This window comes from Cariama cristata, unplaced genomic scaffold, assembly GCF_000690535.1.
Source record: "Cariama cristata isolate BGI_N322 unplaced genomic scaffold, ASM69053v1 scaffold19798, whole genome shotgun sequence".
NCBI lineage: Eukaryota > Metazoa > Chordata > Aves > Cariamiformes > Cariamidae > Cariama > Cariama cristata.
The window spans coordinates 20,509-31,437 of NW_009631912.1; the positions used below are offsets into that span (position 1 = coordinate 20,509).

Genomic DNA, 10,929 nt, shown 5'->3' on the forward strand with positions numbered 1-10,929 from the left:
CATTGGTGCCTAAAGTGTGAATAACCCTCAGTTGAAAGGCAGTGAGAGCGCAATTCTTCAGTTTGGCCTGGATGTGAATCAGGTGGTATTGCAGTGTTGAAAGAGTAGTAGACTTGCAGAGATTATTCTGAAGATCTTGCTTTCTCGTTTTCCATGCCAACGAAGATGCATGTTGCTCTCAAAAGGTTACAGAGCTAACAGCATGTGTATCAACCTCTGGGAAATAAATAACTTGAGAGAAAACAACCTTAGGGTGTACTCATAACTGCACCAATCATCCTGCCAGTTGAGCCATGAAATATCTTTTGTTCTTGCTTTAGAGGAGATGTTTTCTGTTCCAGGCAAGGCCAAAGCTTCTTTGCAGGAGGGAAATAGCAAAGTCTGCAGAACAAAATTGAATTTCTATTATTATAAAGGATGGAAGAGGATACCAGGTTTATGATATCCTGTTGTGGTATGCACAATAAAGCTAAATACTCAGAACAGGAATTTTTAATAGTTATTTTCAATCCTCATTGGAAGAAAATGATGTTTGGGGAAATTTTCTGAGTCAGGCATTCCAAAACCCAACCAACCAAAATGTTTCTGAGTCGAAATACGCCCCCCTGGACAAGCAGTTGCTGAACTTGGTGTCTGGAAAATTTCTCGTTTGCCCTTATGTTCAAGCAGCCTGCAATATGGCACTGTATACAAGGACTATGGGTTCCAACAAAAAATACTTTTATTTCACTAGCTCTTAAATAAATTATTGCTGAACTGTTTTTATCCAGGACCTCAGTCTAGGATTCTTTCCCCTTTTTTTCCTCTGTTTTCTTTCCCCTTTTTCCTTTGCCTCTAAGAAAAGTGACTCTATGATGAGACTGTAAATGCCTGTAAAGCTTTTAATCCAGTAAGAATTTGTATGTTAGACTGTGTTCTGCAGAAGCAACTACTTGCTGTTCTGTTTCTTATAAATGTGCATAGGTTGCAAAAAAACTGACAGAAAACATTGAGCCTTTTATAAGCTGTTGTTCAAAGCAGCCACTGATGCTATGTTGTAAGTTTAGATCTGGAGGGAATTCCCCCAAATGTTTGGCTCTGTGAGCTTTAGCTTCATTCAAAAGCATTTCATTAATCTGATGAACCCGTTATTCCCTGTTGTCTTTGGCAGTAATGTATCGGGAGAATCACAGCTGCATGTGGAAGTGCCGGACTCCATCACTACCTGGATAACTGAAGCTGTGGGTCTGTCTGAAGAGAAGGGGTTGGGCATTGCCAGTCAAACAGAACTGAAGACATTTAAACCTTTCTTCATTGATTTCACCTTGCCATACCATGTCATCCGTGGAGAACAGACCAAAATCCCATTGACTGTCTACAATTACTTAGCTGTCTGTGTAGAGGTAACAGCCCTCTTTATTCCTGTTGCTAAGTTACTAAATTCTGGTTTATCACCAGAATTTCCTAAGTGATCTACAAGTTACAGTACATAAGGAATAGGCATAACGTAGCGACAAGCTCAGCATAAATGCTTTGAACGAGATAAGAATACTGCTTTTCAATATGGATAAATGTCATTGCTTTATTTACTTTTAGCTTGAAACAACTGTAATAGTCTGAAGTGTCTTGCAGCACTTCAGAAATACAAATATTGAAAAATGTAGGGAAGACAATTAGGAAGCTTATGCTGAACCACAGAGGAGAATTTCCTTCATAATCAGAAAGCTGCTTGAAAGTAGTTTATTTTGAAGTAATGTTTGTTGTAGGTTGGTTTTTTTTTTCCCCAAGAAATCCTGTCTACCTAGATGTTTTCTTCTCAAACTCATTATCTGTCTAGCTCCAGTAGTGTCATTCTGAACTACTTGTGGAATTGCTGAGCTGAAAGTAACAGTCAGTCAAATATATTACTTGAAGGTTTGAAGAACGAATAACCTGTGCATACTATGATTTTTATTAAGCATTTTGTGGTTTGCAGATTTTTCACATATATTTGTTGATTTTGCAGCTGAAATTTGCAATAAATGGCATTCAAAAATTTTCACAGGTCCATGTGAAGATTTCTGTTCCAAAAGGCATAAAGTTTGTTGGGCATCCTGGGAAACACCATCTGACAAGAAAGAAGTGCGTTGCCCCTGGGGAAGCTAAACCCACCTCTATCGTTTTGTCCTTCAATGAGCTTGGACTGAGCAACATCACTGGTAGTATAGAAATAAAAATAGCTTGCTGCTTGAGGGAGTTCTACAAGTGTTTGTTTTTATTCCTCTTTCAGAACAAAATTCCTATTTCCCTACTACCCCAAAGTGGAATCATTCATTCCACTTTCTGCCAACTTAGCTTTTCTACCTCATTTGTTTCTTAGAAACAGATTCTATAGCTGTAATGCACTGAAGAGTCTGTATGAGCAAACTTCAGGAGATTCTCTAGTCATCAGTTTTCCTGTTGGGTGATATGGACGTGTAAAGTTTGGACCTGTTGCATCTCCCTGAAGAGATCAGTGGAAAGTTTTAAATAAGAGAATAACAACAAATTCTGTACATCTTTCAAGCAAATAATCACAGTAAAAATTGTACAACACTAGAAACTAGGAAAGAGTTTCTCTGTTGCCCCATAACTGACCAAATATTGCCTAGTTTTAGATGTCACTGTTCAAATACAGAATAAAGGCAATATAAGAGCGCTGTAATTACAAAACACTTGATGTATTGTTAAACAAGTGTATCTAATTAGTTTAGATCTTCACTTGAACTCTTGAAGAACTTCCTATCTCAAAATCTCTGCTGCTTTTCCCTTCTGTTTCTTAGCAAAAGCTTTTGCTTATGGTGGAACTAATTGCTGTCAGGATGGGATGCAGACCTTAAAGAATGGCAAGCACTCAGAGAACAATTATATGGACAAAAGGACCCCAGTGGGAGTGGATTATGTTCGCAGTAGTGTTATTATTGAGGTAAGACACCATGAATTTGTAATAATTCAGAAAAAAAATTATAAATGCTTGGGCAAATCATGGAAGTATTTAGGTAGTTAATCAAATGTGAATAGGTTTATAAGAATCTTGACTTATGTCAAGAATAATTTGACTTATGGTATATTTACATGATGGGAAATAATTCTAGTGGTACATGTACAGAAAGAGCCCATTTGATTCTGAGTTCATGCTGGTGAATCTTCAAGACTGTTCAGAAGAAAAAGGGATAGAAATTTTATTGGATAAGCTTGCTCTGTTAATCTAAGAAATACGCTGTGATGTGAGATTTGCTGGTAGTGGTTAGCATATCTCTAGCTAACAGAATACAAAGTAATAACTTTTTTATATAAAACTCTGTACAGCAGCAGAATATTATTTCTGTATTTTGTAAGTAAAACTGAATAGCTGTTGCTGCTAATCCAAGCACTGTATTTTTATGTATGGATTTCTGTCTTTATATAGCCAGAGGGACTGTCCAGAGAATATACCTATAGTGTGTTCTTCTGCCCAAATGGTAAGTTAATGATTCAAATGGGATATTAAGGTTTTTTGATTTAGTTAGAAATATTTGGCTTCATCTTATGAAAAAAAAAACTAAAAAAAAATAAATCTTTGTTTCCATTTCTCTATGATTGATGAGTTACGGTGTACAGGAGGAACTTCTGAATAAAGAGTCTTTCTTACCTGGCTGGCTAATTATGAATTTACTCTAACTGCCCAAGTGATTTCTGGAAAAGGCAATTAAATTCCTTTACTTTATGAAACAGCTTAAGTATTCAGCACTGTGGACAGTAACTGTGACTGTACTATATTTTCAGTTGATGTTTTAAAGTTCAGTTCTGGAATCAGTATGTCCTTTCTGCCTGAGATTTGGATAGCTCAAAAATGGCTCCAGTAGCTAAACAGAGATGCTTTTGACCACTAGATTAGAACTGAAAAAATCACTTGCAGACTTCATAAGAGACCCAGCTGAGCAGTTTAAATTGAAGGATCTTCTATATTGGACGGGGATATAATAAGAAGATGAGGAGAAGCATCCACATATACTTTTATTGTTTGTTTAAGAGAAGCTGGAAAAAAGAATATGTACTTAGGAAAGGTCTGTTTGTTTAAATTTTAGTAGTTAGCTATGGACTATTTTTGAAATATGTGAGCTAAGCTCTAATTCTTACAACATTCCATTATTTTTCTGACTAGAGAAAATACACATTTCTACACCTAACAAATATGAGTACCAATACATGCAGAAACCTGCCCAGATGACACACTTTGACATTGCTGTGAAAGCACACAATGATGCTCACCTGGCCTTGTCCTCTGGTCCACATGACATGGCAGAGATGACTGAGATTGTTATTGGTGGACATCAAAATACTAAAACATGGATTTCCATAAGCAAAATGGGCGAGCCGGTGGCCAGCAGGGACACAGCTGGTATCCTCTCCTGGGATGAATTCCGCAGCTTTTGGATCAGCTGGAAAAATGGGATTATCCAGGTAGTGAATTTATCTATAACAGTCTGGAAGTCTCTTGCTTTCTTAAATAGAGTTTGAGCACACATATGGCAAATTTTCATTGTGTTGTAGAAGGTGAAAGCTTTGTTCCTGTTCCTTTTTCTGTATTAAGTCTTGATCAGACTGTTTTAATCAGAACATACCTGCTTGTCACATGATGTTGTCAGGACCTCAGTCTTCGATGTATTTAGTGCTAAGTGTGCTGAAAACCTTGGAGGTCAAGCCTGTGGAATTGTCATTAAACTTCCTTGGATTGTTTTGTGGGTGGGAAGAGAAAGGTACTGGTCCATCTACAGTGTTCTCTGATGCACACATAAGTTACTGAGTCGAAGAACACGTGGCAGACTGACTTCGTGTGCGTGGGTTCTTGGAACTGCATGGTTTTTTGTTCCTTTCAGGTTGGCTATGGTACTCGGGTGCTAAATGACTCTATTATTGTGGAGTGGACAGTCCCCAAACAGCTTGAGGTGAAGTACATTGGCTTTTCCACAGGCTGGGGGTCAATGGGAGAGTTTAAAATTTGGAGAAAAGAAGAGACTGATGAAAATCACAATGAAGCATTTACTCTTGGAGTTCCCCACAACATAATTCCAGGATCAGAAAGAGCTACGGCTTCAATAATAGGTATCAATTACGATGAGGTATCACTAGATGCCAGTTATTAAATATGAAGAGATATAACAGCTGTTACTTGAGTAATACAGACCAGATAAGATAGTAATAGGCAGTTACAAAGAAATACGCTGCTGCTTAAATCTGGGACAAATAATTTTTTTTGTCACTTGTTTTAACCCTGTTTGAGTTGATGGTGACTTAAAATTGATACCATCTGAGGGCTTTGCAGAGGCACCGTCTGTTAGAATTCATAGTATTCATTTCATAGTCATCATAATCACAAATTTTGTTAACTCTGTTCTGAACTAGTAGTCTAAATTGGGGAGTCATAATCAAACTCTAAAATGTGAAATTTCTTTATTCCAGCAAGAGCTTGAAGGGCTAAGACTTAACATTTGAAGGACTTCCAACTTATGATACATTTTATTTAAGCTGACTATGTGTAGCTAGTAGAAATTAGTGTAGTCAGATGGGTTTTAATCGTAAGACATCAAAAGGAAGTAAAGCATAATTCCTTGATACTGAACACATTGCCTCTTTTTCAAACAGGAGATGTGATGGGTCCTACATTGAACAACTTGGACAATCTTTTGCGATTGCCTTTTGGATGTGGGGAGCAGAACATGATCCATTTTGCTCCTAATGTTTTTGTCCTGAAATATCTGCAGAAAACCAGACAACTCAGTCATGAGGTGGAGAGTGAAGCTACTGATTACCTTGTTCAGGGTAACTCATTACGCTTAAAATTTGTAGAAGGAGAAAAGGCTTGTAAGTTACAAGAGTTTTACTAGTATCACATTGTCCTTTCTAATCAAGAGTATCCCAGGTGATGAGGATTCATCATTTCTCACAGGTTAAGATTTTGACAGCAAGATGTTTTCCCTTGATAGGTAGCCTGTGCTTCCCATCAATAACTTCTAGTTTACATGCTTATTGATTTATATTTTTTATGGTTTTTTCCCTCCTTAAGCAGCTTATTTCTATGTTTAAACATTTCAGAAAGTCAAGGAAAATTAAATCTACTGAAAATCTGTGTATTTTTTTTTTGTCTTATTCATAAATTGTCTTTCTAGTCCTTTAGTCACGGCATGGCTCTTCCTCTGAACTTTCTCCTTTTTAGTAGTATTTTCTTAGTAACAACATACCCAAAATCAAAAGTTAGTATGCCAAGTAGTTAACCTAGAGCCATATAACAACGGCTTTTTTTCTGTCCTTTCAGTGTCCTGTCCTATCTCACTAAACAGCTCAAAGCAATCTGTCTTTTTATGCGCTGTTTTTCTTGACATTTTTGGGGGAAGAGCCACATGCAAAATAGTTTTATAACTAAATACAGTTCCCAGGACAAGTAAGAATTCAGAGATCATTAAAAACAAGAATGACCCAAAGGGACAAAGCTGTCTTGTGTATGAGTCAGACAATAGTCATGTCATGAAATCAGAGGTGACAGGTTCTCCTCTGGAAATATAACTCTAAAATGTAATATATTTTCTTGTATTCAGCAGCAAAAACCTAGTGCTACTTCCTTTGCCTGGCTACAGTCGTTTCATTTGTAATTTTTTGTGCTTGCTGATAGCAGTAAGACAAAGGGAGTTTTTTTTATAGTCCAGGTCAGTGTTTCCTTTGCAATACCATTTGCTTTTGTTTCTTTTTATGAATCTGCAAACTTTCCAGGTTTTTGGCTCCAAACTCTGCCTGCTAATTAACCCTTACAGAAGAAATCCTCAAGAGTTTTAAACTTTTCTGTGTTTGTTGGAGCCCTGCCAAGTATAAGGTTTAGATGGGAAAGTCTGTTTGCTCACTCCAGAAGGCTTTTGTGACTTACCAAGACAGAAAACTTTTTCATTACTTAGTCATCCATCATAGAAAGTGCTGATACCCAACAATTCCTATATATTCCCTAATCTTTAGAAGTGGCCTGAGCTAAACTAGTCAGTAATTTTTCTTCTTTCCCACAATGCAGTTCTACAAAAGCAGGTGAACAGGTGAAAACTAGAAAGGTGAACCTCTCCAGTGAGTCCAAGCATCTAGAGGAGTGTTAGAAAACAGAAGATTTCAGAAGAGCAAGTGAGACATGAAGTCTGTGCCATTATCAGCCTAGCAGGCAAAGAAGAATAAATGCAAAAGCAGCGAAGCGTAAATCACTCAAAATGAACATTTGAATAAAAGAACAGAGGAAATTATAAGACTGATATAAAAATAGGAGTACTTAATTTGTCCATCTAACACACTAGAAATGGATGCTTAGGAACAATTTCAGGAGGAAGTGCTCAGTAGTAAGTTGTATCTGAGGCCTATGTGGAAGAAAAGCAATCTAATTTAATTTAACATCTATTGTTTGGAGGAAAAAAAATTACTGTCACTTATGCTTTCTGCCACATGCTTGTATATATCCCACAACCTCCAGACAACAATGTTTTTACTACAAGAGCATCATTAATCTCTAGAGCTTTGTTCCTCCCATTTTTCAAACCATTCTATCTGCATTCCTTGTGAGCATCGGAAGGCTATAGAGCAACAGGAAAAAGTGTAGGAGTCATGAGCAGCCCTTACTTGGGGATTGTGGAGCTGCCTGTATCTGGAGAGGTCAACAAAGAAACTTTGCCTCCAGAAATGAAAAACTAATCCATTCCCATAAAAATGTCATGCAGTGTGGAATAAAACGTCTGTTCATGTATCAGAGAATTACGTGGTCACTAAACGTCTTTGACATGGTCTTCTTGCAGGTTTGACATACCTCCATATCAGGAATACTCATTCTGAAGGGTTTGATTCCAATGGGCGTTTAAGAGCTTTATCGAAGTGTGTATTCTGTATTCCTCAATATAGAGGTTTAGAGTGCTTTACTAGGATGGGCAGTTTGCTGTTATAGGACAAACAGGTTTGAGAAGCAAATTGTTTTCCTAATGGGAAGAGCATTTTTACTAACTTTATTTTCAATCTCAAAAGACATTCCGGTACGGAGTTCTTATCTTTGCCATTCAACATGTTAATAATTGCTATCTAAAACAAGCCTTATAAGACAGCCCTAGTAGCTAGGAAGTGTTCATATACATTAAGATCACAGCTTTTATTGTCATTTTACATTAAGTTGACCCAAGCAACAGCTTTGGAGAAAAGTCTGAATCTTGTTGTATCATTAAAGGAAAAAAAAAAAAAATCTGCATGGCACTTTCAGTAAAATAGAAGGAGAATGGCTGTATGCTTAAGTAAAAAAATCTATCTTTTAATACTGCATCTTTTCAGAGGGGTACCAAATTTTTAACATTTCTACTGACCAAAATGCAGGAGTTGCAGTCTTACAGACGTTAGCCTGAATGGATTTCTGAATAAGCTACAGTGTGTGTACATACACAGAGCTGGCTCTATCACTCACAGCAAAATAAGAGGTTGCCTTGGGCAGCAGAATCCCTTACGCTAGTGCCAGATGGTCTGAGTCTTCATTCACTTTAAATACTTGTTTTTCTCTGTGTGAGGATTTTGGACTCCCCCAATTCTTTTGTGACTTCCAGGCTACCAACGCCAGCTGACCTATAAGAGACAAGATGGTTCATACAGTGCTTTTGGCGAGAGGGATTCCTCGGGGAGTATGTGGTGAGTTGCTATTTAAAACAGAGTTAGAAAATCCAGTGTTTGCTAAATGGGAAAAATACACAATTGGCAAGGAAAAAAAAGTAATTTTCCAGCTTCCATCATGGTATTGCACACAGTGGAGAATAGAAATAATACTCAATGACTATAGACTTACTGTTTCAATGCTGCTGAGTGTTCATACTGCACCAGTAGGTGTATTATAGCTGTTTCAAGACTCAGGGACAGTTAAGATAGTCACATCTACTGATATGTCTAGGCTTTAAGCATATTTGGTCTACTGGAATTGGAGTAGCAATGTATGGGGCATTTAAGCATCTAATTCCACTAAGGAATGGAACTTCAGCTGGGACGTGTACAGAGAAACTTGCTGTCTCTAGAAGTGCCAGAGGCTTCTACCAGAGTAGGAAAAAAAAAAAACACCAAAAACAACCCCAAAAAACCTAAAGAAGTCTTTCTCCCAAGTGCTTTATGTCCCCTCATGGATGAAATGGAATGGTATGGATTTATGCCCTGAGAAGTGAAGTGCAGGACCTTTGAGAGTCAAACAATAAGAGCCAGAAATTATGAAACTGAGAAATCAGCTCATCTCACTAATGTGCCCCTTAGGAAACCATGGCCTTTAAGGTTGTACGTTGCATCACGTTAGTGTATTAGTGGACTATAGTGTCTCAGATGTAGTAGATTCTTGTCTTCATTCATTTGCTTGTGCTGTCATTTGGCTTCTCCATCTGCTCTGTATTTTGCTTTAAAGTGATTTTCTTCATGAACTCATCTGAGGGGAAGTACCACTTCCACGATGCTGCTGCCTCACTGTTTTTGAGATAGTAAACTTTTATCTCAGATCTGGCATCTCCCAGTCCCTAGATGTAAAATATGGTGACACAGAATTACTTAACACTTCAAAAATCCCCTGCCAGGCAGCATGCTTTCTTACCCTCCCATTCCTCAGAGGCTTGTAAAATGAATGATTCAATCTCCTAAAGCTGGCCAGAGTTCGCACTTCTTGCGTGTCAGAGGTTTAGAATTCCAAAAACACTTCTGTTGCTTCTTAAGTCTTAATTCTGTATAAAGTCTAACACAGTCTCAGACTTTAGCACTGGGTCTAGATTTCTTTTTTCTTTTTTTTTTTTTCAGTTAAGACAGTAGCAAAATTGGAAAATTTACTCCTCTCTTATCTTTACAAATAATTGTATATTTATAAGGTTATTGATTCTTAGTCTGAAAGCTTTAATAATTCGGGTAGCAGATGAGCACCTATAAAAGGGAACTGAATTTTGGAGTGTGGCATAACCAAGACAAATATATCTTCCAGTTATGCTTTTCAGTTTAATTTGTTGACCCTTAATCTTGCTCTTATCCAGAAGTTTGGACAGTGTTCAGGTGCTTTTATGTGCCATTAATTTTTTTAACAATACTTAGTGTTTCCCCAACAAGATTTTTAAAATTTGTGCTAAGAATGTTGTTTTGCCCTTACTGATACATTATTCTGAATTTGTTTTCTCAGTAAAGATGATAAATTCGTATTTACAGGCTAACAGCTTTTGTCCTCAAGTCCTTTGCACAGTCTCGTGGGTTTATTTTCATTGACCCGAAAGAACTAACAGCTGCCAAAGACTGGATCATCCAGCACCAGAAAGAAGATGGTTCTTTTCCTGCTATGGGCAGGATACTAAATAAGGACATTCAGGTAAAAACTATACAGACTCAAAATCGTGCAATAGGTGCATTTTTAAAGTTATTATCAAAACATGAAGTGATGCAGTTTCCTTCTGCCTAATATGAATATTACACTGGGAAGGCTAGAATAGTATAGGAAGAACCAGGAGAATTTCAGTTAAAAAAAGTCTATCAGAACGTATCTGTGTGCTGTCTCACAAGAACGGAAAGCAAGATGTCAAGTCTTGCAAAACACTTCCGAGTCATGTCTTGGAGTACAAAGTCACCTGCATTGAGTGTGTTCTCAGGCACTCCTTACGTGCAAAGGAAAAAAAAGTTCTGTGATCTCACAGCTTCTCCTATACCTATAAACATATTCTTTGTCTTGCTTCAAGAGTCTTTTTATCCAGGGTCCTTTTCTCTAGTTTTCATCCAGTGGTTTGTGTTTGTTGCCCTCCAGGGTGGAATCCATGGCAAGATCTCCCTGACAGCTTATGTGGTTGCATCTCTTCTGGAAACAGGTGTAACTTCTGAGGTAACAAAAACTTATTTAAAATAGCTCTTGCATTCTACATATTCTAAAAGTTCTCTCTCTCTCTCTCTCTCTTT

General features: G+C 37.5%; 1 protein-coding gene across 1 annotated transcript in view; it reads left to right on the forward strand.

Annotated features, from left to right (window-relative positions):
• Positions 1-10,929, forward strand: part of CPAMD8 (C3 and PZP-like, alpha-2-macroglobulin domain containing 8) — a 52,529-nt gene that overhangs the window by 18,480 nt on the left and 23,120 nt on the right. The window contains exons 19-28 of the mRNA XM_009706156.1: positions 1,151-1,382; positions 2,024-2,177; positions 2,781-2,923; positions 3,407-3,458; positions 4,142-4,440; positions 4,857-5,082; positions 5,623-5,799; positions 8,583-8,664; positions 10,195-10,351; positions 10,781-10,855. Of these exons, the coding sequence (XP_009704458.1) occupies positions 1,151-1,382; positions 2,024-2,177; positions 2,781-2,923; positions 3,407-3,458; positions 4,142-4,440; positions 4,857-5,082; positions 5,623-5,799; positions 8,583-8,664; positions 10,195-10,351; positions 10,781-10,855 (1,597 nt within the window). The remainder of the gene's footprint in view (positions 1-1,150; positions 1,383-2,023; positions 2,178-2,780; positions 2,924-3,406; positions 3,459-4,141; positions 4,441-4,856; positions 5,083-5,622; positions 5,800-8,582; positions 8,665-10,194; positions 10,352-10,780; positions 10,856-10,929) is intronic.